The sequence below is a fragment of the Ciconia boyciana genome, chromosome 1, assembly GCF_034638445.1.
Source record: "Ciconia boyciana chromosome 1, ASM3463844v1, whole genome shotgun sequence".
NCBI lineage: Eukaryota > Metazoa > Chordata > Aves > Ciconiiformes > Ciconiidae > Ciconia > Ciconia boyciana.
The window spans coordinates 150,912,755-150,939,826 of NC_132934.1; the positions used below are offsets into that span (position 1 = coordinate 150,912,755).

The 27,072-nt window shown below is 46.9% G+C and overlaps 1 protein-coding gene across 1 annotated transcript; it reads left to right on the plus strand.

The window, feature by feature from the left end:
• Positions 1-2,022: 2,022 nt before the first annotated feature.
• ECRG4 (ECRG4 augurin precursor) lies at positions 2,023-20,723 on the plus strand. Its single transcript, XM_072849776.1, has 5 exons — positions 2,023-2,156; positions 14,850-14,958; positions 15,699-15,746; positions 18,050-18,207; positions 20,142-20,723. Exons 2-5 carry the CDS (start codon positions 14,868-14,870, stop codon positions 20,301-20,303), a joined length of 459 nt encoding a protein of 152 aa, XP_072705877.1. The 5' UTR covers positions 2,023-2,156; positions 14,850-14,867; the 3' UTR covers positions 20,304-20,723.
• Positions 20,724-27,072: the final 6,349 nt, after the last annotated feature.

Sequence of the window (27,072 nt, forward strand, 5' to 3'; positions counted from 1 at the left end):
GCTGGTACCCCACAATTAAATCAGGGATGAAATCCAGTCTACCCGATTTCACCGTTGTTAGCTGCCGCTGTGGCTACAAGCCACGTTGGGTGGCAATGCTTCCTACGTTGCTTCTGTTGCTCGGGATAATGTTCTGCCAGGCAGCTGGTACAAACTCACCCCTCGCTGCTGTTCAGAGGAGAGCCCCGTCACTCAAGTTCAGCTGCCCATTTCCACGTCCTCCCTGGTCTCAGGTCATACTCTTGTTGGGTGCATCACTGCGCTCGGCTCATGAAGCCAGCTAGGAGAGCAGACCACCTCCGTTGCTGCTGGGTTAGTCTTCTGCCAGCTTAGTGAGCTAAACTGGCTGGGTGAATGGATACGACATCGGAGCCAAGGCGGCTCCAGTGAGAGTGGCTCCAGGAAGGGATAAGGGCAGAAGAGAGGGTGTTCATGGTGGTGAGCCATCAGGGTGGTTCAGTTTCATCTAACTTGGTCCTCATCCCTGCCTGGTGCCCTCCTGTGTGCTTGTGCTGCGGCTCAACGTCAGTGACGGGGTGGATCAGGAGATCAGGTGAAGTGATGGGGAGGTGGTTTTTCTTTTTTCCCTTGAGGTACTTGCAGACAAAGCCACTTCCCTGATCCGGATTGCTGCATGGCTGTATGATGAACAGCTCAGTTGTGCTGGGCAGACACAACAGTGTGGGAGAAGGCAGGGCAGGGATTGCTTAACCCATCTCTGCTGTTAAAAAATGTTCACTGCATCAGCCTCAGGGACCAGACTTGAACCTAAATTTTAGTTTTCTAAGAGGGCAGATCTCTTCAAGTAAGCGCTGATGTTTCCTGTGGAGTCAATGAAGAACAAAAAAAGCTTTTGGAGGCTTCCAGGTCCTGTTTCTTTAGGTTTAGATGCCTACACTGGGTGGATTGGGTTTTGCACAGTAAACAGCAAGCTGCAGTAATGGTATTTTTGAGGTGTGCATGATCATGTTACTTCCAAGTGGTGGCAATAAATACAGCCCTGCTTCTCAGTACTCCTACATGAATGTGGATGTGTGGCTGGTTGCCTTTAGGTGAGCCCCGTGTGGAGTATCCAAGCCCTTATGGACTGCATACAGCTGCTTCGCCACTGTATGTCCAGATACATGCCATGGCCACAAATATTCACTTACATGTGGCCAGACATCCTGAGGTATGATCCAAAGGGTACCTCCATTTCCACTGAAGACCTGGATACGTATCTTGTCATAGCTGTTCTGGCGCTAAAAATACATAAAGTGCCTCCAAAATACAGCTTTAACTGCATCAAAAGTTTCTTTAAACCGATTGTGATTTCCTTGAGCCATTTGCAAAGTAACTGGGATATCCCACTGGGAAAACCAGACCTTTTTAATACACAGATGCCATGCTTGTTGTCTATCCCTGACTAGTTACAGATTCAGAGAAATTATTTTGATGTTACTGATGTCCACCCTGTTTATTCCTCCTGGATTATCCATAACAAGAAGTAAAAACCTCTGCACACGGAGTCAGACCTGGTTTTGCTGCTCCAGCCTTGCGAGGTTTTGAGCACAGTGGGCATTTACCAGGAGTATGGTTCTTTACAAGACGGAGCCTTATTTCCTGCAGTAAGGTGAGCTTGCAGGTCATGCCTTCCCCTCCAGCCCTCCTGCTGACCCTAGGTGTGCCGTTCCCCCCCACACCTCCTGCATGCTGGGTCTCAGCTCTGTGGCACCACTGGATACTGGCTCCCAACACCCGCAAGAACTTAAAGAGCACTGAAATACTCCCAGGTGCCGGTTGCTCATGGTACAGCCGACACAAAAGCCCAAATTCCTTTCACATGAGAACATGGGTACATCTGCTTGCAATCATCTTTCTCCAGGCAGCTGGCCTGATTAAGCAGAAATGTGATTCTCCACACTTGGATCGGGGAGTGCTCGGCAGACGCCTGCAGCCGAGGGGCTGGGACAGGAGAGAGGCAGAATAAACGCGCCTTTCACGCCTGGCATCCCCAGCAGTCCCGTGGCTCCCGCGCTCGCAGCCTTGGTCGCTTCTTGCCCTGCTTGCAGGAGGCAAGACATGCTGAAATAAAGAGAAACTTGTTCTGTAGCAGGAAAAGCCATTTCTTCTGGCCAGGCACTTGGGAAGGAGACAGGAAGCGTATTATTTTAAAGGTAAACTGATAAAATATTTGTTTGCTGGAGGAAGGGGAGGAATGTCAAAAACATATCAGTGTTCTTTAGAAAAATATATTGTGGCGTCTTACTCCTGCCCTGACAACAACTGCAGGGTGTTGAAAAGAAATGTTTTAGCCTTTGGCGGTCTGCAGCCTCACGCAGGGTATTTATTTTCCTTGCTGGAACGATGCTCTTTGTCCGTCTGTGCACGCGCGTGTGCGCGTGGGGGTGTGAATGCACACTCTGTAGTGGAGAAAATGGCTAAAAATATTAAGAGTAAAGGACAGCGAGTGGACACAGAGGAATATTAGTAGAGTCTCTGGTAATGCTATTGTTTGTTTCTTAATATTTTCTTTACTGCAGCTGACCAATGAGGAAACAACTAAAAATCACTACTTTAATGAAAGCTGCAGTTTGTAGCACAGATGCATTACGGTGTACGTACTTTTGTAGATTTGTCAGATTCCATTTCAAAACTTGCCTTTCATGCTGCTACACAACAGGACCAGAAAAGTAATTTATAGATGCAATTAAGAATGCCGTGTTTGGGGAATAAAGGGAAAGTATTTTTAACAAAAGCAAGCTTGACAATTGAGTAGCTCAGCTTCACTGTGATTCCTGAAAGCAAGCTGAAGGCAGTAGTATACTTTTAATCCTCAAATCTGTTCATCAGTTAATATGTTTGTAAAGGCTAGGTTTCCCGCCTTGCCCAAGACTGTGTTTTACCAGCTCATAGTCCAGATAGCCTGAGGACTTAAGCCAGATCTGCAGAAGGTACCTTGCCACGCAGCGATGCGGTTGTAGCCGCAGTGCCCCAGGGCACGCGTGTCCCAGCCCAGCCGCGGCATCCCTCCGGCTGGACTGATGAAAACGGTCACAAGTGACAATTTGCCACATCCCTGACTAACGCAGCGGTGCAGGAAAATGCTGTGCTGCAAGGCTGGGCAGGGGGACTTCGGTTAGCTCAGCTTGTTTTCTGTTTGCTCTTAGGAGGCATGTGGTTAAATTGCACATGGACTTCTCCTAAATTCTTTGAACTGAACTCTTACAAAGACCTGCCAAGGTCTTGTTTTAGGCCAAGCTCTATTCTTGGCCTCAAACAAATGCCTAATAGAGAAGAGAGCTCTCCCGAATAAGTCTGACCCTGGGCGTTTTTAGGAATCTAGCTGGTTTAGGGAAGTTCTTAATATAAGGGTAGGGTGGAAGAATATTGTCCCTTAACAAGTGCAGGGAATGGCGATGGACAGACACCGTTTTAAAAAAATTTGGCATGCAGGGGTCTATCCACTTGTCTGCGCATTTGAACATTGCAGTTTATTCACCTGCATTCACGTACCCACGCAGAATTTTAAGGTGACAATAGAATGACCTATGCTAAGTCCATGAAGATTCAAAGGGAAACATCTGTCATTAAAAAACAATAGGAAAAAACATTTATTTAGCACAGGCTGAAATATAGAAATGTTTGCATGCTGTGTTTGGCTTGACCTACTGTAGGCAAGACTTAATGATGTACAGAAGGGTTGTCTGAAAGAAACTGCGGGATCTGATATTTTCTGGGGCTTCTCTCCTAAATGTTCATTTAGATGTTGCAACACGCTGACACTCTGTAATAAATCCATTCGGGTATTACTTAGAGGTCTCATACTCAATGCCTTTTTTTAATACGGCTTCATTCCCTGTGAATGCTAATGTGGATATACGGAGACGAGAAGCTCTCCGATGACAGACACAGACAGGATGCCTTTAAGGCTGTGTCAACGACCTTTGAAAATATTGATCGCCAAGTGTGGTTACTGAGAAAAGATGCCGAAGCTCTTGGAACCGAACAGTTAAGAGTGTGGATGAAACCTGGATTTTCAGTTATAGGACGGATAAGCCCTTATGTCCATCTGTCCCTGTGGCAGTCAGCCAGTCTGATGGTTCGGTCTCAATGTAGCGATGGGAAAATGCACATCTTTGTTACTCTGCTTTGTGAAGGCTGTGCTTGTAGAGAATATTCTTACCACTCGCCATGCAGCTTTCATCCTCAGCAGGAGGCACAAGCACAAGTCTTTGACTTCTGGGAGTAAATGTAATTTGTCAAGGCCTTACAGAATTGGGTCCCGCTCTTGCCCCTTGGTCTTTCCAATCTGTTATGCTACCACCCTTTGCCTGCTCTGCTGCTTACCTGCAGCCCCTCTGCTCCTTGTAGCTCTGTCATCAGCCGTCGTCCTTTTTCAGGTATTGCCTTAAGCCGCTGCCGTGCAATTGATGGGAAAATGGTAATGGTTAGGTTGAAGGAAAGTTGGCTTCAGCTGACATTTTTGTATAAATTTGGAGCAATCAATTTCATAGGGGATTTGTAAATGTACAAATTCTGTGCTACTGCCTGTCTTCTCCTTCCTTTCACATCCGAGAGAGATGCATTGGTTTTAAGGCTAAAAGACATCACTCTGGGCTGACCACCTGCATAATTCAGATTGTCTGACATCCCTATATAAACTCATGTTTCAGGATCAAGAAGAGTACTTGTGACAGAGACTGTCTTTTAGCAAGAAAAAAAAAATCTCCCCTTGATTAAGAAAGGTCCACATAATCCAAGACAATCCTTCAGAAGTTGTTCCAGTGTTGTCCAAGAAAAAAGTCATATACCTTCCACATGCTTGTTAACACCCATCTGATATTTTTCCTGAAGAGTTAGACTCTGAGCCCATTACACATCCAACTAGGTTATAAGCACGCCCGAAGGGAGGCTGCTTTGCTATCTGCAAATGCATCGCCCATGCACAGAATTCAAATATTAGTAACCAAAATATACATGTTTCATAACTGTAATTGTTCTTGTCACAAACTCAGCCTCAGATAATTTTGGATAATTAATTCCTGAAGCTGCTCACATAGTCTGGGAAGGGAAAAGGCAGATACATTTTCCAATATACTGCTATGCAGAGAATGTGTTTACGTCTTTGAATAATATTCCTGGTTTGTATTGTATATTTACATATCAGAGTTTAGTTCTCTGTGTGTGAGAGCTTATTTTAAATGAAAATACATGATGTTTAAGTGGAAACCAGAGATGAATATGGGATAGAAACCTCCGATGAAATAAGAGGAGGTAGAATTTGTCCATAATGAAACCAAAATGAAGGTATTCTGTCAGCCTTTGTTTTACTTTTTTTTTTGGTTTTTTTTAGCCTAGCCTGGTGTTGCCTGCGCGCTCGCAGGGAAATCAATCTGTGCCTTGGGCGGCAGGATCTCTCCCTGGCTGGGGGAGACTGATTGATTGTTTCACATATTGAGACCGTAGGTTTGATGGGAACTGTATAGGAATGGTGACAGTAGTGGAGATTTGAGGGTTTTAGCTTCTTTACTAAAATATATACCTTACAACCTATGCTCCTTTGCAGATAAAAAGAAAAAGCTCTGTCTCTGCTGTGTATTTCTCTCCTCTCTCTGCTGTGCAGTTCTCTCCTTCTTCTCCACACATTTCAGTATGGCTTGTTTTAAGCACAAAATAAATCAGTCATGCAAGATTAGTACTATGGAAAAGCTTTTCCATAGGCATATTTAGTGGCTTCATAATGACTGACTCAGAGATTTGGTTATATTGGTACTGGGTTGGGGTTTTTGGCTTTTTTCCTTAGTGTAGCACTATTTCTCATGAAATGGCCAACCCAAACCACATGACAAAAATTTCATGTGAAATGATCAAGGATAAAATGTTGACTTTGCTAAACCCAAGGACAAGCGTTGCATTTGAATCGACAGGAGCAGGATTCTTCTTGTCCAGGTGCCTAACATTTGCTCAGCAGCGGGCCAGGACAGGCCTCTGAAAAATGTGCTCCCACATTGGGTACTGCATGCTTCAAAGTATGACTGATCTGTGCTCCCCCAGTTTTCTCTCCACTGAAAAAAAAGGCAGCAAGCCTCCTATCTTACCGTCTCTGATTAACTTTGCTGTTGATAATCACCTGTTATATTGCATGTTGCATGCTGTCCCTGCATCTGTATTAATCAGCATGAAAAATAAAAATGTAAATGACCATCTTTAAGTAGATATTCCTAACCCAGTTATTACTTGAGTGAAAATAAAGAATCTTATGCTACTGTGTGGCCTCTCCAGCTCTATCATATAGTCATTTTGTGCCCATGCTCTTTCTCTAGGGTACAAGAAGTCCTCAAAGGTTTGTCTGTGTGTTTACTCACTCCTGTATAGCTAAACACTAACCTGGACACACATGGGAGAAAAAGAGATCATTGGCACCAGAGCATCACTGTGCACTCACCCTGTCCAGCTCCTCCCCAGCTCCAAATAATGTTCAGCTAATATGTATTAGACTCACAGCCACTGCATCAATACTAATAATTACCAGGTGAAAGCATCTTTCCATCGTGGCCATTAGGTGGTAACATTGCCTAATAGAAAGGCAGTCACTGTCCTTTGCTGAGGAAGAGGAAGAGCTCACAGCTCTGCAGTGCAGGGTGTGAAGAGGTGTTAAACCAAGAAGCTGGTTTTTAAAGCAAAAATCAACTGCAGTTTCATGGAAGAGGCAGTCTTCATTAAAAAAGAAGAGGAGGAGACAAAGGTTTACACTGGCAGATCTTGTTTAAGAAGGAGGCAAAAGACTTTTGTGTTGGTTTTGGTAGCAGAGCAATTAAATTGCTCACCTCACCTTGAAGAATGGCAGCCTCAGAATTGCCATTTCGAAAGCAGATTGGCTTTCTGCTTAAACAGATATAGGTCTGGCCCAAAACAAGGTGGTCTGGCCAAAAACAGGGCTGTCTGGCCCACCAGGGCATTTTTGGTTCTGAGGAAACAACTTGCTGGAGATGGATGGCAGCGTATTAGCTCCTCTGTGCTTCAGCCACCCCCATGGCAGGAGCTCCAGGGCGTAAGAGCAATTATGCCAATGCCTAGAGGAGCTAGCAGGGACTTCAGAGGCCTGTCTACATGAATAAACGAGGGCAGGTTCTTCTGCTTGGGTGAAGGAGAGCCAGCTTGTGTTCAGAAGTTGTGCAGCCCTATTAGCCTGAGCCTCTGACAGAGATAATGGGTCCTGCTGTGAGCTGTGCTGGGCTTCGGGATCAGAGCCCAGCGGTGTTCCCCTCTGCCACCCACCGAACACAACCCCAGGAGAGCACAGAGCCGGGGATGAAATGCCCGCCTTTCCAGGGGAGCCACGTTTCTGTGCATCGGCGTTTTGCGAGATCCAGGCGTCGCAGCAGCAGACTGGGATTTAATCTTTCTTGAGTTAAATGGGATTTTGTAAGGGTTCTTATGATTAAAAATACATGTGTGCGTGACTACTTGCAGGACGGATGCCTAAATGATCGCAACAGGCAAAAAAATCTCCCCTCAAATTAAATACCCCACAGCCATCGTGCTGCCAGGTTGGCACAGGCGCCCTTTGAAGTCACTGGCATCCGAGCACAGCCGGGTGCCGTGGGGTTTCATGCGGGAAGATTAAAGATGTCAGTCTCTTACTCAGCAGCAGCACGGAGAGACTACAAAAAGTGCACTCTCCTGGAAACAAACCGAACTGTAAATCAGAAAGGTAATCCAACATCAAATGAACAGAGGCACGGGCTTGTTCACAGGCAAGGCTTAGGCAGGGCATTGGTGAAACTGGAAAGCAGAGATATAAAGCAGAGCCAGTGAAAGCGGCCACAAAGCAGATCAAGAGAGGTGTAAGGTCAACACGTGATAACATCAAGAAGACAAGTGAGGTTTCTGCTCCGATAACCTGAGAATCGTGCTCCGAGCTGGGACGTGCTGCCTGTTATTAAGGCTCCCAAACGCTCGTGTTCGACTGGAGAAGCGTGCAATCACCTGCCCTTCGCTGTGGATGACTTTGCTGTATTTTGACCATTTGGGCAGACATTTTCTGTGCCAGGGGCCTGCCTCAGGCCAGCAGTGTTGCTGAAAATTTCAGCCCATGCGATTCCTACCTGCCTGAGAAGGCAGGCGGGGGAAAGCAGGTTGTTTTGTTTATGCTAAGAGCTCCTGGCAGGCTTGAGGCGATGTTCCAGCTCCCATGCTTTGAAACAGGGGCTTTGCATTGAGCAAGGGGTGGCAGCAGCTGTCGGGGATGCGCCCCTTCTCCTTCCCCATGAAAATGCACCCACTTTATTCCATTTCAAATTAAAAAAATATTTTTAAAGCATATGCTCAGTAGGCATGCACTGTGTTCCTGCAGGTCTCTGAGGCTTACGTCCACGCTGGCGAGGCTGCAGTGGAGATGTGCAGGGCTTGCCCTGCCAGCCAGGCTGTCATGCGTCGCTGCAGGCTGCCGGGGCTGGGGGGACTGAGGCACAGGGAAGGAAACCTTGGGTAGAGCTAATCTGTCACTGCCTCCAGCCCTTTGCTCCTCAGCAAGCAAACTTGTTCTGCTAGTAAACTTCCTTATGCAGGCAGATATCTGCTCTGGAGCATGCCCAAATTTAACAGGCATCCAAGTCATAGCTAAGGGGTCATGAAGACGCTGATTTGGCCTGCAGGGACCAGTTTTAGGCATTGCTAAAGCCTCAAACACAACACAGGAGGAGGAAGCGATCCAACCAGGGTGCTCAGACGGGATGGGATCAGTGTGGACTCGGATCGCCCCTCTCTCCGCAGTGACCTGCTCCTGGGCCAGTGCTTACCGAGCATCGTGTGCGCCCAACCCCTGGCTATTCCTTGGGGTGGGGTGGACACGATCCCCTCCTCCAGCAAAAAGAAGTTCTGTTTCACCAGTTTCACCCCATTCCCACTTCTGGCCATACTCTCCCACCACCTTCTTACTTGGCCTCAGCTCTTGCAAAACCACCTACCTGAGCCATCACAGTTCACTAGTCCTGAAGATAACCAACCCAGCAAAAGTAAAGCGGGTCTGCTGGTTTAGCATGCTGAATTGGCTCCAAAAAGTACTAGAGCCAGTGCTGGTAAGAGAGGGGAGGATGAGCTAGCAGGGAGCAGAGACTTCCCCATCTAGGTGGTAGCAAGCCACCACATTGACTTAAGCTCTTAAGAGTAAGGCAGCTGCCTCGGGAAGCACAACCTGGTTTCCAGCCTCCTCCAGTTTGTGCTGGATTCATCGTATCCTACTGAACTGTGCATTGGAGAGGCTGGCTCCTCTGGTGATGCTCTTTACAAAGGAAGGGACTCATGTGAGCTGTTCTGCAAAGGGGTTTAGGGCTGCAGGTGGAAAGGGGAGGCATATTCCTCCAGCCGTGATGAAGATGCCCAAGTGTCTGAAGGTTTGCAAGAAACTCCTCTTGTCACAGCTTCGCTTCCCCTGGTCTTGCAGTTGATGACATGGGGCTGTGTCCCCAAACCAGCTTTCTGGTGAAGCATGAGGGAGGAAATAATGATCTCGTGATGAGGATTTGGTTGGTGTCCTGGGAAGATGGGGAAACTGTGGCAGCTGGGACAGGGCAGCTGGCGGTGGTGTGTGACACTCTTCAGGGAAGGGCTTGATCACTGTGAATAGTGCGTAGTCATTGGCAACACGATGTAGCACAAGGTCAGATGATAGCTTTTTTTATTAAATGAGCGCTACCCACCCCATGAGTAAGTCCAGAGTTTTGGGGAAAGAACAAACGTGTACAAACCATTAAGACAGCAATAATGTGTAGGAAGAGGAATGCTAAAACCAGATTGCTAAAATTAAGATTTTTAAGACTTTGCATTTACTAATCTTTGAGTAGTCGCAGCCCATTTGTTGGGTTTTTTGGTGGTTTGTTTTTGTTTTTTGTTTTTTTTTTTTTTAAGTGTATGTGCATTCTGGATGTGAATAATAAAAGAAGGGAATGAAAACAAGTCAAAAATAGCTCAGAAATAAGAGTTCAGAAAAAATGTTTTGAAGCATAAGAAGAAGAGTCCCGAGAGACAGCAGTGAAAGAAAGAACAATTCAAATGAAATCAGGTTGTGCTAAAAAGACACATTTCAATGTACTACAGTCCCTCTCCATCTTCCTTCCTGTTAGACCTGACTTGCTGACTTGCCATGTACTTCCAGGCTTATCAAAAAATATACTGGAGGCAGTGGAAGAGAAAAAGAAGGACTTCTTAGAGAATTTTTTGTATCCCTCTGCGGAAAGGAAGCAGCGGTGATCAGATAGATAACGTTGCTGAACTAACCTGCTTGTCACTGTGCTTATCGTGAGAGCAATAAGGTTAATTCTGTAGTGAGGGCAGCAAAATACTGTGAGTTAGTGAAGGGAGGAGGATGGACAGACCAACAGACACCATTTCTTATCTGACAGGGTCAGCCAGAAGCTGCAAAAAATATCAGCAGTAGCCAAGAACAGGGGGAAAAAAAAGAAATACAGTATTTTAAGCTATTTTATATGGAAAATATAAACACTAATATTTATTAATAACATGGACCAATGCAATGGTGCTACCAGGTGAGATGCAATGGATGAATGTGTCCCAAACCATGAGGCCAGTGAGACTCATAGCCAGCAAGAAATAAACTTTCCCTAAAGCAAAGGTGTTTGATCTGGGACTTGGGGCTGGTCCTGTCACTATCAGGACTCTGGAGCAGTGGAAGAAATAGTATGAAACTCAAAATGTTTTGGAAAGAACTGACTTATTACTTAAATGTTCTTCCTTCTGTTTGGAAGGAAAACATAACTCCTGCGGTTTTCTTGGCACAGGCTGCAGAAAACAATCTGGAGTGCCAAGTGGCTCTGTCCTAAGGCTAGCGACCAGGCCAATATGGCTGGGAGATTTTGTAAAAACCTCATTAACAGAAAATGATCATTTTCTGTGTGTTGGGAACACTGTTCAATGCTGCCATGTTCTTGATCAAATGGGTTGTTTTAGTGGATCATTAAAATCTTCATGGTGCTTCTTTGCAAAAGATGAAGTGTCATCTCCTGCAATCCCAACTTCCAATTTCCAACTTACCTATTTGCCTACTAAGTTAGTAAGCTGATGCCAGGTCTCAGTATTTTATCATAAGTCTTGTTATATTTGGTGGGGTTTTTCCTTGAAAATCCAGCTTTGGGAGTCCTGTGATTATATAAGCATTTAATCTACGCTGTATTTAAAAACATTATTCTGTTGAAATGCTTGAAAACATGAAGCCTAATAAAGGAAGAAGGAAAGAAACCAAGATCAATCTTTTTAACACAATTTTTTGTGCTTTGAATTTCTGAATATCCTTGAATGGCTATTACTGATACTATCTCTTACATGTTAATGAATACAACACAGTTGTTTCAACAGCTATTGTGATGAGATGCAAAAGCAGAGGTGTCTCTCTGTTATTCAGGAATCTCTCTGTACTTAATTTTAGGCCATAAAAAAAATTCAAACACTTAAAAATTCAGTGATGCTTCGAGGCAGAGGTTTTTCCCCCTGTTTAGTTCAGATCAGTTAAACAGCCACACATGCCCATGCCACTTTAGGTAGTTTTAGAAGCCACTGGGCTTAAAACCACTACACGTAAACTCAGAGATCACACAGGGGAAACGGAGTCGCCCGAGCAGTCGCCAAACATGCAGCGAGTTGCAGAACTATTTAACAAATCAGCTAGGATCTTCTTTGCTCACCCCCCAAAATACACAAAGTCCTGCAGGCTCCAAAGACAACGCTGGCCAGCAGTAGGCTCAGTGACAGGGGTTTCTCCGGCTCCAGCGAGCTCCTTGCCTGGCTCCTGCCCGTTGTTGCTCAAAGTAGGCTCAGAGTGGCTTTCTGTTGGATTGCTCCCAAATTTCTGCCTCAACGCACAGGCTTGCAAGACCATAGCCCAGCCCCGTGCTGGGGAAGCAGCGAAACCTGCCAGCTCTATCCTGCTGCGGGCATCCCTCCGATTAGCCCTCCCCATTACACTAAGGGGCTTGACGGAGTTTTACACCATGCATGAAAGGGGCCCTGCTCACCGCTCCTCATCCCAGAGCTGTCTGGGGAACAGTTCTGCCAACGACATTAATTAAAATCTTTCAATGAAGTTTTGACACCAAGAGTCTACCATTGTCACCAGCGGTGACAAAAGACATTTAACCGAATGATGTAATTAGCGCAGACTTGCTTAGCTGGAGCCCTTGGGGATGCTGCACAGTGGTGCGGGCAGAGAGCTCCCAGCGCTGGCAGGCCAGCGGAGGCAAACCAAGCCCTAAGACAAGCCTTCAACTCCTTCGTGATGAAGCAAGAGATGTTTTAAAGAAAGAGAGTGATGTCACTGCTGATGGAGAGAACCCAAGAAAACACCGCAGTATCAGCTGCACGCACAGCGACTGTGTTTTTACATGGCAAATCGCAGAAAGGGGTACCGCAGGCATGCCAATAAACATGGATACTCATTTGTAGGTAAATACTTCTAATAATGATGCAGTAGTCGCAAGCTCAGCAGAAAAATGTGTCTTACTACAACACCAGTACAACACTGCCTTAGTCCTTAAAACAACCTGGAACAGAAATAAAGATTGCTGGTGGAAAAACACCAGTCACCTTTCACCACTGCCTTTGAAAAGAAGTGGTGTTATATTTTTACACAACTTTTTTACTTTATGACAAAAACTTCTGTGCCCTGAACTGACAAAGTGACCTCTTCTGGGAAGATACTGCACTCAGTTTAACCCTGAGCATTATATTCTTCTGTCAATCACTTCTTCCACCACCAGAGCAATGATTTTCTACAATAACCTTGCACTTGAGTCAATCCTTTCTCTGGGTTTCATCAGATAGCATTTTATCTCAGCAGTTTCTTGAGTCATCGTGATATATTTGGTATCCAGAGGAGGTTTTGTGCTTTGTATTCTTTCGGCCCAGAGGTGCCAAGTACCTGAAGTTCTGCAGAGCCCCAGCTCCCACGCAAGGCTTGTTACGAACCCACCAGCTGAACAAAACGTCCTTTGCCATTACCAATAGAGCAGTGAACTGTAAACATTCATGAGTTATTGCCCTGGTTTTATAAATTATCTACATCATGGCTGTTTCATGTAGCCTTACGTATGTGCGCTTCACTTCTGTCCCTCCTAGCTATATTCTGCAACTAGCTATCCAAAAACCTCAGGTGGTTTTAGTCAAGAGGCTGTCAACGTTAAGCTCATGAAAGAGCACCGTTGATGCTGAAGAACGGGCGTTTGCTCCAACACACGGCGTTAAGTCTGCTGGCACTTGAAACATGGGGCTACACGGAAAAACCACGCAAAAGCTGTGGCAGAAAGGACAAACTAATTTTCGTCCCCAGTTGCATGGGAGTTGAGCTGGGACACCGGCCTCCTATGGGTGCTGCTCCCTCCCGCTCTGCCCCTGGAAGCCACGGCTCCTGCAGAGAGCAAGGGCATTTTGGCTGGAGTGACCACATTGCTTTTTCATGCTGCTGCGGCTGCTGTTTCAACTGGGAGGAGCAGAGAGGCCTGAGCGTTACCTTGAGGATGGCTGGGGATGGAGGGAGGCAGGGGAAAGGCTTTGGGTACAGCTCCAAGTACTTTTTCACAAGGGCAGAGATGCGTGGGGCTCCACATCGCATCACAGGGAGGTGCCACACCACTGCAAGGCTTCCTCGCTATACACACGCCTATATGTACATATACACATATGTATTCAATGGACATATTTATACACAATTACAATATATACAGTATATACAGTGTGTGTGTGTGTATATATATATTCATGTTTCAGCTGCAACCAACCTGGAAAGAATCCTTGGATCAGGGAGCCGAGGCCCCGGTGCTTGCCAGATTTCTCACAAGTAGGTTACAGAGAGAGCCCGGCTCGCCCTCGCTCACCCTCGCCTCCTCCTAAATCCCCCCCGCGCTCCTCGCTGTACCCTGGCACAGCTTCAGCAGCAGGCGAGACGCCCGTAATGGTCTCCTGAACATCGCGGGTCTCCGCCGCGAGGGAAGAGAGAGCTTTGTGTCCGAGGATGGGCAAGGATTTCACTAGGCTTCATCTGGGGCGTTTCTGGCATTTGCAGGGGAAGGAGCTGAGAGAAGCTGAATTCACTGAGGGGAGCTTAAATCCGAATTAGGAAAAGGCAGAGTCGGTTTAGGCACCATTACAGTTACGATCCTGCTGAACAAGGACTTTTAGTTTGCGAGTTTGGCTTTTGGTCCCTGAGTGCTTACTATAAGCTAAACCTGTCTATCTGTAGAAAAAGAAATCCGAATTATTTTTTAAAGCTGATCAGTTAAAATGCATTGCAGTTTTCTGTGGACTTGGGGGGGCGGGAGGAAGGGAGAGAGAAAAACCCCTGAGCTAACTCACCTTTGGGCGATTCCGACGCGTTTTTCCACCAAGCCAATCTCCCAGTTTCCATCTGCTGCTACAGGCGGCTGACCAGCTGCCTTAATACGCAGCGAAATGCGAAATGACATGCTACAGCTATTTATTTTTTCTTTTAATTCCCCTGTAAGAAAAGCCCGCGTGAATTGCTGAAAGGTCCTTACCGGTTGCACTGGACCCTGCGTATCCACAACCACCTGCCGGGCACCGCGCCCGGCCCTGCCCCGTCCCACCCACACGCACCCCGCTCCGCGCTCCAGCGCCGAGTCCGCAAGGCCGGGGCGGGCGCAGGGGCTCCGGGGGCCGGCGCAGGGGCTCCGGGGGCCGGCAGCGCTCCCACACCTCCCCCGGCGCCTCCCCGCCCCTCCCCGCGGCGGCGGGCCGGGCCGGGCGGGCCGGGAGGCGGCGTTCCCTCCGCTCCGGCCCCGGCTCCGGCTCCGGCCCCGGCCCCGGCCCCGGCTCCATCCTCTCCGTCTCCTCCCGCCCAGGTGGGTCGCCGCGCCGCCATGCCGCCGCCGTGCCCCCGCGGGGCCCTGCCCGGGGCCGCCCTCCTCCTCCTCCTCTTCCTCCTCCTCCCGCTGCTCTGCGCGGCCCCCGGTGAGTTGCTCTGCTCTGCTCGCAGCTGCTCTGCGCGGCCTCCGGCCCCCGGGCCCGGGGTGCGGGGTGGGAAAAGCGAACCCGGCACCTCCCGGGGAGCAGGAAAAAGCCTCCCCCTGCCATCACGCGTGGGCGAACGTTTTTGGTCACTCCAAACCTTGTGCAAGTTGAGCGTCTTTTTGAAAGAGCTTGTTTTCGAGCGAATAAAGCATTTCGGAGCAGCCGGGTCTCCTGTTGCGCTGCCCGGCCGTGGGCTAAAGCCTTGGATCCGTTCTGGGAAAGGGCTTCAGCAGGACGACGGCTTTGATGTGCTTTGGGACAGGCTGCAAGTAACATCTTGAAGCAGCCCGGTTGTTAACGCGCCCCTCGCTCAGTGACAAGGGTTTTCCAGGGTTATCATGCCGCCCTGGACGCTGTGTCACAGTACTGGCACTGGCTGTGGTCTTCTGCTGCAAAATACTGTAATTTTTAATTGGAGAAGAAGGCCAGTTTCGGGGTTTCTTTGCCAAGAAGAGCTGGGGAGAGGATGCTGGAGTATCAAAAGCTTCCCTGTAGCATACGTTGCGCTCGAGCATGGAAAAGGGAGCAAAGGGAGGCACTGGTAGAAACTTGCTGCAGAGTTTTGCCTGGTGGTCTGGAGCTATGACAAAAATACTTGCGGTATTTTTCAAGATACGATCTTTTTTTGTGTTATTATTTCCTTCTTAGTAAATGTATGTGTTTTATTTTTACTTGTCTAGATGTTTCAAGGAGAAATAAGCTTAAACTGATGCTTCAGAAACGTGAAGGTAAGTAAAGAGACGGCAAGGTGCTTTCCCTTATTTTTCCTTTGAGTCAGTTGCTGTCAGTCAAAGCCGCCCACTCTATCTCCAGCTCAAAGAGGGCAGTCAGAGGAGCGGCGTACAGCTGGTAGCGCACAGCCGCTCTCGCTACGTATCATACCAAAACCTCCTGCGCATATGGTGCCAGCCCCGCGGAGGCTGTGCCTGCACGTCCGTTTGGGGCTCGGTACTGGCAAGGCTGGAGGCTCTGCTTATCACAGCCTTCTCTGAAACCCAGGGCTCCCAGCCTCAGGCAGTACGCCTGCGTTTTGCTCTGCACAGCGTATAGCACCTACCTTTTCTGCTGTATGCATGGCAGACGTGGCGTTTATCTGGTTTATTCTGGGAAGTCACAAGCTTTTCCAAGGAATTATAATGCATGGAAATACTGCTGGCTCAGGCGCAGAGAAGAAAATGTGCAAACCGGGCTCGCTCGCGATGCCTTGACTTGTTCCCGTTGTCCTCTTGGCCCCACGTGTGCTTCCTTCTTGGAAGACTGCTCTCTCTATGGGAGAGATGATGGCCGAGGGCCCAGCGGGCAGATGCACTGAATGGCTCGCTGATGGAGGGAAGGGGACGGAAACAGAGCTGGCTGGGGACAAGCAGCACTGCAGCAGCTGGGGGGCAGGCTGAAACACCCCAGAAGTTTTGGTTGCCTCCCCTCAGCCTGCTCTATGGCTGCGGCAAAGAATTTACACCCCCCACAGAGGGGACTCCCACTTTCTGCAAGCCTGCCTAACTTCTCACTGTATTTTTCCTGGCATCACCCACCACCTCTTGCCAGCCCCAAAACGCGTGCCGCATCCACGGCTGTTTTCCTTGCGCGTGGGTTCCCTTCCTCACCGTTCTGCAGTGCTTGCATGCAGACAGCAGTGACCACTTGCAACAGGCGCCCTCCCTGCGCCCCAGCAGCAGCTGGCTTGTTTGTGCATGTCCCCTGCCGAGAGGGACCGCTCGGGGGGAGGCTTCTCGAGCATGCAGACAACGTGACCTAGACCAGGAAGAACTGCAAAGCCTTGAATTGATGATGGAGGGAATACGCAGCTTCTTAATTCCAGCCTCACTCCCCTTTTCCGGTTGTGCGCTAAAGCGCGCAGGCTACGTACAGGGTACTGGTTCCCTTGCTGGCAGTGTCCCTTGCGTGAGGCTCATTCACGTGACACTTGTTCAACTGTCCCGCTTCCCAGTAATAGCACCCAGCTCGAGCGCACAGTGAGTTACCAGTTTCCAGCTCATCACCGCAGGGCAGCCTGCTGTTTCCTGCTTGTCCTGCGACAGCTCAGCTATCGTTTTTACCTCTGGAATCTCCTTCCCGCTGCAGTCCTTTGCCTCCCCCTGCGAGTCTGCCCAGCTCCTGCTTCAATGGTTTTCACATCTCCACCAGACTTCCCCTTCTGCCCTAGCCTCTTCCCTTGCATCCTCCGAAAATCCCCATCCACACCCGTGTTCCTGGTCTCTCCCTAATTGCAATGCACCCTCTGAAGCCAAGACGTTCTTTCTACTTCTACACATGCTTCTTGTTTCACAGGAAGACCAAACATCATACCACGTCTTACCATTTCCGTGCGTGGCAGGGGGCTAGCCAGTCCTCACATCCACACCTTTTGGAAGTACGTAAATTCCTCTAGCAACCGCAGCAAACTGCCTGCCTCTTAGGCATGGGGCAAGCCAGATGGCACGTCTAGGTCTGGCAGGTTGAGGGCATTCCCATGCGTCCACCAAGCAGTGTGTTATGAAAGCCTGATGGGCTTTTATTTTCAGGCATACAGGGCATTTAGTAGCTCTCATTACTTAAAAGCTACATTTTTACAGAACAGATTCAAAATTCCATCTTTTTATGTGTGCCTCCCTTCACCCTAATAAGTTAGCAATGTTTTCTCCAGCTTCTCCAGGCTTTTTAACTTCACCTCTCGTCTCCTTTCCCGCCCCTGTAACAGCAGCACAGGAGGCCAGTCTCCTGTTCTGTCCTCAAAGTGCAACACAGCGTGTGCTTTTTCAGTTTGGGTTTATTTATTTAAATTCCTTACTTAGCTTATGTCTTTGAGCTCAGAACAGCTTTTATCAAAGCCAAGAGAAAGAGGGTACCTGAGAAATCCTATTACACCGACGATTCCTGGGTTTATTACTGTTACTGCCGCGACACGCATCACGCCGCCAAGCACAAAGGTGATGGCATGACGCGAGAAGCAGTTTCTTACTTGCTGCAAGCAGTACGCTTCAGGCTGACTAAAATTTTCCTGGCATGCCTTTTGGGGGGGAATTAATTTCAGCCCCTGTTGCCACGAAGCCCGAGGTGTCAGTGAAAGAAACGGCAGCCAAGGAGTTCCTAAGCAGCCTGAGACGCCAGAGGCGTCAGCTGTGGGACAGAAGCCAGCCCGACGTACAGCAGTGGTACCAGCAGTTCCTGTACCTGGGATTCGATGAGGCGGTGAGTGTCAGGCTTTCGAGAGTTGGTGCGGCTTTAGAGTGAGCGGCTGCGAGCATGGATGCACAGCCACGGGGGCCCCCAGGGAGAAGCTGCCCTGTTTCTGTTCACAGACACTGTGATTTCTTTTTTTAAAGTAGCAAATATTGCACAGAAATATAAGCTCCGTATTTGTTAGAGATTTCTGCATTATTTTGTTAATAGAGAAAAATGACTTTAAAATCTTGCGTGGAGTTCTTGCCTGCTACTCAACTTAAGCTTAACAAATTGCAATCAGACAAAGTTTGCTTTGAGAAATAGGTGGCCAAACCTAAAGCAATCGGTCGTATTTCAGGAAATTAATTTGGCAGCCTCAACCTAATCAATTTGCTTTTTAACATGCTGAGAAATCCACACCAAGCTGGTCGCGATTGGCATTCCTCAATGAAACTGCACTAACGTTACATTACCTAATGCATGCATGTGCCTCCATGGCGTGGGCAGCTCCTGACCATCGCGAGCACCGGCAGCTGTGCTTCGACTCTAAATGTGAAAGACAGACCATTTGATAATGTGCAGCCAACCTCCCTTCAAATGAGGAGGATACTTTTTTTTTTAAACAGTTAATTTGTAAAAACACTGGAGTGGAATCAAGAGTTCCCAGCTCTGCACAAAGCTCTACTAAATAGATGCCGAAATAGGGCGAAAAATGTGCTTTTAGTTGCAGTCCCACAAGTAGAATAATTTCTACATTAATAAGAGGTAAAAATAGTTATAGATGTTGAATGCTTGGCTTCCGTCAGCTGCATGAATACGTTTAATGAGGCTGCATTGGCACGGGCAAGCTGGAGTACATTTTGGACCTTCACGCTATGTGGATTGCTTAGAAGATGAATGCACTCATCTTCAAAGCTGGAACAATTAGAAAAATAATCCTTTGCTTGGACTCAAATAATGAAGGATACAGTTTTTGGTATCCTTCTGGACATTATGCAGATAAAAGGGACTTTTTAACATCATGGCTATATCCCCCTCCCCCAATAGGAATAGGAAAAATAGGAAAAGTGGTTTTATGCATCAGAAAGGGAAGACTGGGGACAAATACCAAGAAGTAATAAGGACAAACCACGCAGGTAAGATGAATTCTCCTCCGAGTTCCTATGTGCATTTCAAAAACTGAAATGAGGCCTGTTGTGGGATACAATGAAGCCACTTAGTAGGTTTTCTTAAGACACAGTTTTAACAATGAAATAACTGTTTGTTCCAGCAAAGGACTTGGGCCATACTTACCCATTGTGTATTTTGCAAAACTTTTTTTTCAAACCTCAGCCAAAAATATTTCCAAAGAGTCATTCAGATGGAAAGGCTTTGGCTTGGCAAGTATTTGATATCCTTGCATACTGTTTTTCCTCTGCTGTTGTGAGCAGAATTGAACTGCTTATTGCATTTCCATAGCTAGAAGGCTGCACTGTACGTTCGTTTTTACCCATGCAAAACGGGAGTGAAAGCTCACAGGCATAAAGCGAAAGCCTGTTCCACCCGCTTTGCAGTCGGGGACATAGTGACTAAAGGCATGGGGAAACAGAGAACAAAACCTTTAGATTTTTAAGTACAAAACATTGAAATGTTTTCACAATCCACCACTGAAAAGGTAATATCAATATTAAAGGTGCTCAGTGCATGTTTCAGTTGAAGGCACTCTCAGTTTAAGCACTTCCCAGTGGGCAGAGGGTGTGGGGCTGGGCAGGACAATTCCTGCACTCGGGGCCCTGATAATCCCATAGAGAAGGTAGGTGCAAGTCACAAAACCCCTTAGAGCTAAAGATTTCGTTTTGAAAAATATGCAGAGGATCTGAATTTCTGAAAGAGACGAAAGGAACCTCTTGTACCACTTCTGTTTCACTCTCTCCATTGTAAAGTTTCAGGCTCGGAAAGCAAGTATTTTCTTTTTTCGGCAGAAATTTGAAGATGACATCTCCTACTGGACAAGCTTAGGGCGTGCTCGTAATGAATACTATGGTGGATACTACCAACACCACTACGATGAAGATTCACCAATTGGCCCACGAAATCCACACACCTTTAGGCACGGAGCAGGTGTCAACTATGATGATTACTAATGCCATTTATCCTACTATAGCTGGTGCTTATAGGGCTGCACTGGGCAAGGCTGAGTCCTCCCTCGGCCAGAATGACCCTGCTTTCCTCCTATTCATGTAACACAGCAAGAGTAAAGGAACTGCCAGACTTCGAAGAAAGCAACATGACTTTTTTTTAATTATCGTTACTTAGTAGTACACTATATATAAAGTGTTATAGAAATAAAGCTTTTTTGATAAAATAAACAGGTTGCCATTATTTAGTACAGTTTGTAACAGCAAGTTTCATTCCAGTTGTATTACTACAGATTCTTTTTAAAGGGCTTTTTCATTGCTTTCCTACAATCAACTGCAAAATTACATTATATCATCTAGTTTGGCATATAGAATACATAATATAAGCCAATACATTTCAGATGTGCCTACTCATTCAGATTTGTGTCAACAAATAAATCCAGTTATTCTTGGGGGAAAGAAAAAACCCATTCCTCTCAACTGAAGTGCTGCCTTGTTGCCTCCTCTGCTGTTTCCATACCCACTGTGCACAGCCCTCCCAACTCGCGTGATACAGCACTTCAACAGTTCCTGTTGGGGCAAGGACACAGATGTTCACAAAAGCTAAATTCAGTGCAGAGGAGCTCGCCTTCCTCCAAAGCCTGTGAAAGGAAAGGATTCTCCAGGGAAAGGGCTCAGTGCAGGAACCTGACTTCAGAAGTAATCGCCGAGACGCAGAGCATCTAACCTGAGTGGCCCCTACCCTCCCCAGGCACAATAACCCAAAGCTTATCTTTGACAAATACTCCCCTTTGTGTCCTTTCCACTTAGCTGTAAGCTTTCAGTCTAGCTCAAAAAAGGGAATAAAATAACAAAATAAGCTATTTAAAATGAAGTTAGTAGCAGATAGCCTCCACCACAGTCCCCAGACATAATTTCCTACCATGAAGTTGCCTCTATCTCCAATTCAAACGTGGATCTACACACATTAGGCTGACCACCGAAATATATCAGAGACTGGGCATTTGCTAATGAAGTGTAGTGGATTAAAGGGGGGGTTGGTTGGTGGGGTTCTGTGTGTTAAGAACCCTGAAATACAACCAACTTTTCTACCACAGCAACATCAGCCACGTTAACTTCTCTTGTTACTGTAGAGAAAGTCCTGATGCAGACCTACGAGGGAGATATCAGCTGTCAGGGGCTTCAGGAGGAGCTTGGTGGGGGAAAGCAGTGCTGAAGCTTGACAAGCATAGAGGACTGGGAAGGGGCAGGTGAGGAAGGCTGTCTGGCTCCATGACTTCTGGAGCTGAAGAATAAGGATAAAGAGAGACAAAACGTGTACTGCAAACTACAGCAGAGTTGGAGAAGACAGACAGCATGGATGCTTTACCTGTCTGTCATCTAAAGCTTACAAGAGGTTTCCAAATCATGGCAATGCCATTCTTTGCACTTCACTTACACCCAGAGTTAAGAAAGAAGTATTTCCTAATCTTTCACTTGAAGTCCCTGTTGCGTGATGGACAGGTGTCCAGGAGAGGCAGCCCAGCTCTATCCCGCTCCCTGCAGGAATGCTTCCAGAGACACAGCTTTTTGCAGAGGGAGCCAAATTGAACAAACATGTTAGTCACTTCTCTGCATGCACAGATACACGCTAGCCTAACATGCTCCAAAAACTCAGCTTTCCCCTAGGTTTTAGAGTGCTTGCTCTTAGGAGAATGCTTGCCAGTTTAATCGGTTTAAACCGGTGTGTTTCCTCAGTAGAAGACCCTTTATTCCAAATACGGAATAATCATATCCTGAGTCAAGCACACACTCTTTTGCACAGCTGGAAAACACCTATTCCTAGAAGAATACTTCCACTTTGTGTCCTATCAAAAAAATGCACAGAATTTGGCAACGTCTGAACCATGCTGATAATTCCCATCATTTCCCAGAATTTACAACTGGGAATTCAGACCTGCTGAATAAGGAAGAATAAAAAAAGTGCTGTAAATAAATACCATCCCTCCCTAGGCCTTTGCAAGCTGTGTCCATTCCTGCAGGCTGACTCAGTCCAGCAGCTTTCTGTACCTTGCAGACTCACAACAAAGTCCACCATCTCTCTCTTGTGGATTGACTAAGAGAAAAAAAGTTAATTTTTCCATTTCATTGTGCTGCATGCTGAAGTCTTCCACCATGTACTGGGGTCTGGCTGGAATAGAGTTAACTTTCTTCATAACAACAGGTATAGTGCTGTGTTTTAGATTTGTGGCGAAAACAGCGTTGATAACATACCGATGGTTTCACTGTTGCTGAACAGTGCTTGCACCATCAAGGTGGTCTCTGTTGCCCACGCTACTCCCTCAGCAGGTACGCTAGGGGTGGGCAAGAAGCTGGGAGGGGACACAGGTGGGACAGCTAACCCCAACTGACCAATATTCCTTACCATGTAACATCTTGCTCAGCAATAAAAGCTGGGAAGAGGAAGAAGGGGTGGGGGTTTTATCTTCCAGGGTAGCCATTGCTCAGTGACTGGCTGGGCATCAGTCTTGCTTAGGGGAGATGGTGAGTGGCCTTTGCACCACTTGGGTTTTTTTCCTTCTTTCCTTCACATATTAAACTGCTCTTATCTTAGCCCTCAAGTCTGCTCCCTTTTGCTCTTCCTATTTTCATCCCTGTCCCACTGGAGTAGGGGAGAGTGAGCGGCTGTGAGGGTACTTAGCTGCTGGCTGGGGTCAACCCACCACACAGCAATAGCTCTGAGGGGAGGGCACCTTCCTTCTTGCAGAGGGGTCCACCTGACTTGAAGTTGCAATGATGCAAAAGTACATGCAATAAGCTACAAAGAAAGCAAGCACGTATGAGCGATCACAGGTTTGGGCAAAAGGAGAACTATTTTTAAAAAAATTGCTTGTCAAATATGCACAGAGTGCTTTAAAGTTGACTACATTAACAAAGTTCATTTCCTTTGACTATGTCTTGTCCCAAAACACAGACAAAACTGTGCACCCCCTCCCAGCCTTTTCATTCTGCTGTGCAGACAGCACAGAGCGCTTCACATCATCATCCCCCGCCATTGACATCACGTAACCTCTCCACCAAGACAGAAGAGCAGCCATTGTTCATTGTGGCTCCCTGCAGAACAGGAACAGCTTGGCCATGGTCCAGCACTTCATGTTTCAAGACCTGATGCTGCTGCATCCCCCAGTTTGTGGGTGTCAGCCAGGCAAGTCCATCAGTCGGACTGACAGGGCAGTCCTGCCTCCTTTGCTGATAATACCTCTAAGGTAACCCTCCTGTCAAAGCATAGAAGTACTATTTGTTGTGCCCCCACAGCCACTCATACACTCTGCCCCCCCCCCCGGTCTAGACAGAGCTCTCTCTCTCCAGATCAAGAATCTTCATCAGCAGTCTTAAATATATATTTATTTTATTATTTTTGGGGGGCCTTCATTCCCTTTAAGTTCCTACTTGTAACACAAACACATTGGAATGGGGGACTGGGTGCTTTTACCCCAGGACTGTTTCCCAGATGGCAGATGTAGGTTTCCTTGATCAAAACAGCTTTCTCTGCAGTGGGGCGGACAGAGCCCAGACTGTGGTACTTAAGGCCACCCCACAGTTCCCTGTGGCTTCATGTTTTGGACCTTCCAGCTGCTTCAGCCATGGCACAGACCAAGGCATTCAGAGGATCCCCTCCTTGCTGAAGAGCTTGTCAGAAACTAGGGAAAACGTTGCAAGAATGAACCAGCTGTTGCTTGTTCCAGGCTGTAAATGGCAACAAAACAAGGTGGACAAGAAGTTGTTGCCACGTATGCTATTATGGAATAGGCAAGTGAGAGAAGGAAAGGGACTGGGAAAAGGAACAGAGAACTAGAGTCTGTTTTTTTGCAAGAAATATGAATTGTTATTTCAGAAAAACCTCCCTGTTGATACGGAATCGCATTGAGGAACCTTCTGCCATACAAAAGGAGCCCTGCTTTTGTACAGAGCTATTGCTGCTGTTCCTGGCAGCTCTCGGTAGTCAGAGCCGCAAATAAGGCACTCCCTTCTCCTGCCACTTGTGATCCAAGCACGGGAAATGTTCACAGAGCAAACACAACAACATAGTTCGCAACTACGGATTTGTGGTGGCTACATTCCCACTGATTTCAGGGAGGGGATGTACGGATGTTAGGGCTAGCAATGTTGAGTACACACTTCCCTTGCTATTAACAAAGAATCTTCTTGTGGACAGGTCTTCTCTGATCAGCCTCTAACAACCTTCATGGACTTCTTGGCCTCAAGTAGCATTAAACCCAATACTAATAAAAGCCTGCGGACTAGCTCAATCCATCACACTAATCAAAGCTCCGTTTCACCCTCTGTAGCCTGTTCTCTAAGGCTAATGAATTTATGCAATCTTGTTCACGTCTTCCCCCCCCCCCACCTTTGACTCTCTCTCTTAACTTTGAAACTCAATTCCAACCCTACCTGACAGAAGTGAAAGTTTTTTCAAATATACTACATTTCTAAAAGTTTCTTGAAAAAATAGATCACCGAGACACATTCATAAATGCCCAGAGGGTAGCGAGTCCAATGGCTACTAAACTCGCCAGAGTCAATATAGGTTAGAGAAACTGCAAACACCTCAGACACAGGAAGACTGTTGGATTGTGATTTCCCCAAATAGCAAAAAATCTAACCTAAAGATAGACATGAGGCTTCTCTAGACTATATATTATAAATTAGGTCTGCAAGCCCCACTGTAGCTTGTCTGTAGACCAGCAATGCGGTTTACAAAGCTTCCAAGCAGCCTACATATAGAAATAAAGCGAAAGTACATTAAGTTAAAAAAAAATCCAACTGTGGACCTCATTGTGGTAACTTCCAGCAGCAAGAGTGGTCCTCCTTGCGAGGTTCAAGGAATCCACAGTGGATGCCTTGCATACCTCTCCTTCTAGAAGACTTATCTCGCTTGCCAGCACCAAGCTGGCCAGTTCATCACAGACCTCCGCTACACTGCATATTCCCTACTGAGGAAGGAGGACTTGCATCTAACACCGGCTGATCTGCCCGTTTGTGCAGATCACTGTAACTAAATAGGCACCTCAAGCCTGGTCATGTCAGTTTTACCTTGTCTGCCTGACCAGGTGACAGCAGAAAATCCCAATTCTCAAATTTCCTGAAAAAAAGCCAAAACCAATACATTGTGTTCAGGCATGGAAATGAGAATATGGCTTGGCTTCATTTACTCCCAAGTCCTACGTTTGGAGGACTTTGGAGGAAGCTTTCAGTACTTTATTCCACCATCCTCCATCAAAAGTGGCTCTTCTGGAGAGGCAGCAGCTGTTTCTCACCTGTGGTTCCCTGCAAACTTGACGCTTTCTTTCTCCTTCTGAAATGTGTAACCCCAGATGGGAACAGAGCACCAACATGCAAACCCTCATCTGCCTTCTTGAAGACTCAGTTCAGACCAGACCAAACTTGAAATTACATCAGACTTTCAGTCTTAAGCACCAGCAGACTGTTTGAGCACCCACGATTCATGCCTTTCGAATCAGCTAAAAGGCCAGTCACTGGCTTCAAACACAAAGGGCAAAAGCTGCCTCAGCTGCTGTTTCTGGAAGAAACTGTTTAGAAAGAATACGGGAACTAAACCAGGAACCTCTGAAACAAAAGCTAGAAACAGTACAAGGAAAGTAGCAAATCAATACAGTCTGTCACTCAGGCCCAGTGGGAGGCATTGCACATACTCACAGATGGGTTGTATTGGTACCAGCCATTTGCCCTCTCTCCGATTTGCTCCTTTTATGAAGGTCAGGCTGTGAAGCAACCTAAAAAGCTTTTAAATTCATATCTGTAGTACCCAAACATTCAGACTTCCTGAGGGATTTTTTTTTTTTAAATATACATTTTGTGCTAGTCTCCAGAAGCATGCTTGTTCCAGTACAGTTTACATATTTTGCACTGAAGTCATTGGATTAAATGAACAACAGTCCTGGAAGTAACAGCCTGGTACCCACAGCTCCCATTTATTCTCAATGGCTACTCTAAATGCTGGACTAGGGTTGCACCCTTGTGTACCACCTCTTCACAGATGCTTTGGCATCCAATGGCACAATTTGCATGAGGAGTAAAATATAAGGAGAAAGAGCACCTTCTCCCAAATATAATCTAGAGCTTAAGGGTTAAAAACACCATGCTGGCAGCTGATTAACAGTTCTCACCACAGAACTATTAAAGCAGTGGGCACTACTTTCACATACATCCAGATGTGGTTTTGAGTATAGGGAGACGCTGTGCTTTGTGAGTGTATCAGTAATGACAGGTTACAGGCACATTTGGAGCACGCACACCACGGTGTACTTTTCAGGCAATTTAGTATGGAATAAATGCCAGATCAAGTACCTTGAAAAAGGCTTCAAACAAAAAGCAGACCTCAAGGTGCTCAGCTGTGAAAAGATGAAGGCAATGTGTAACACCTAAATTCTACCTCTGAGTCCAAACAGGAAAATGCTCCCTGACTCCCCATCTTAGCTGCGTGGCAGATTTCCACTGGAAGAAAACCTGCGCACGTGAGCAGGGAAGAAACTGTTTTTTCTTAAAAGGATCACTGCAGACCCGGTCCAGGCAGGGCACACAAACGAACACAGCAGCCCCATCACTGCTGGAGTCCTAGGGAACTTTACCAGACAGACTGGACGAGACTCCAAGCCCTGCAAGCACCAGGAAGCTCTGGCAGATGGCATGCTCAGACAAGGGGGCCTAAATAGCACACTACTCCCAGAGTCCTCCTTGGGTCCAGGCATCAAGTCATTGCTATGGGTAATTCCCA

Bases quoted from the DNA above. Each gene is read 5' to 3' on its own strand.
- ECRG4 (XM_072849776.1), top strand. From the start codon at position 14,868: ATGCCGCCGCCGTGCCCCCGCGGGGCCCTGCCCGGGGCCGCCCTCCTC. The intron at 15,747-18,049 runs GTAAGTAAAGAG...AATTAATTTCAG, and splicing joins GATGCTTCAGAAACGTGAAG to CCCCTGTTGCCACGAAGCCC. The intron at 18,208-20,141 runs GTGAGTGTCAGG...TTTTTTCGGCAG, and splicing joins ACCTGGGATTCGATGAGGCG to AAATTTGAAGATGACATCTC.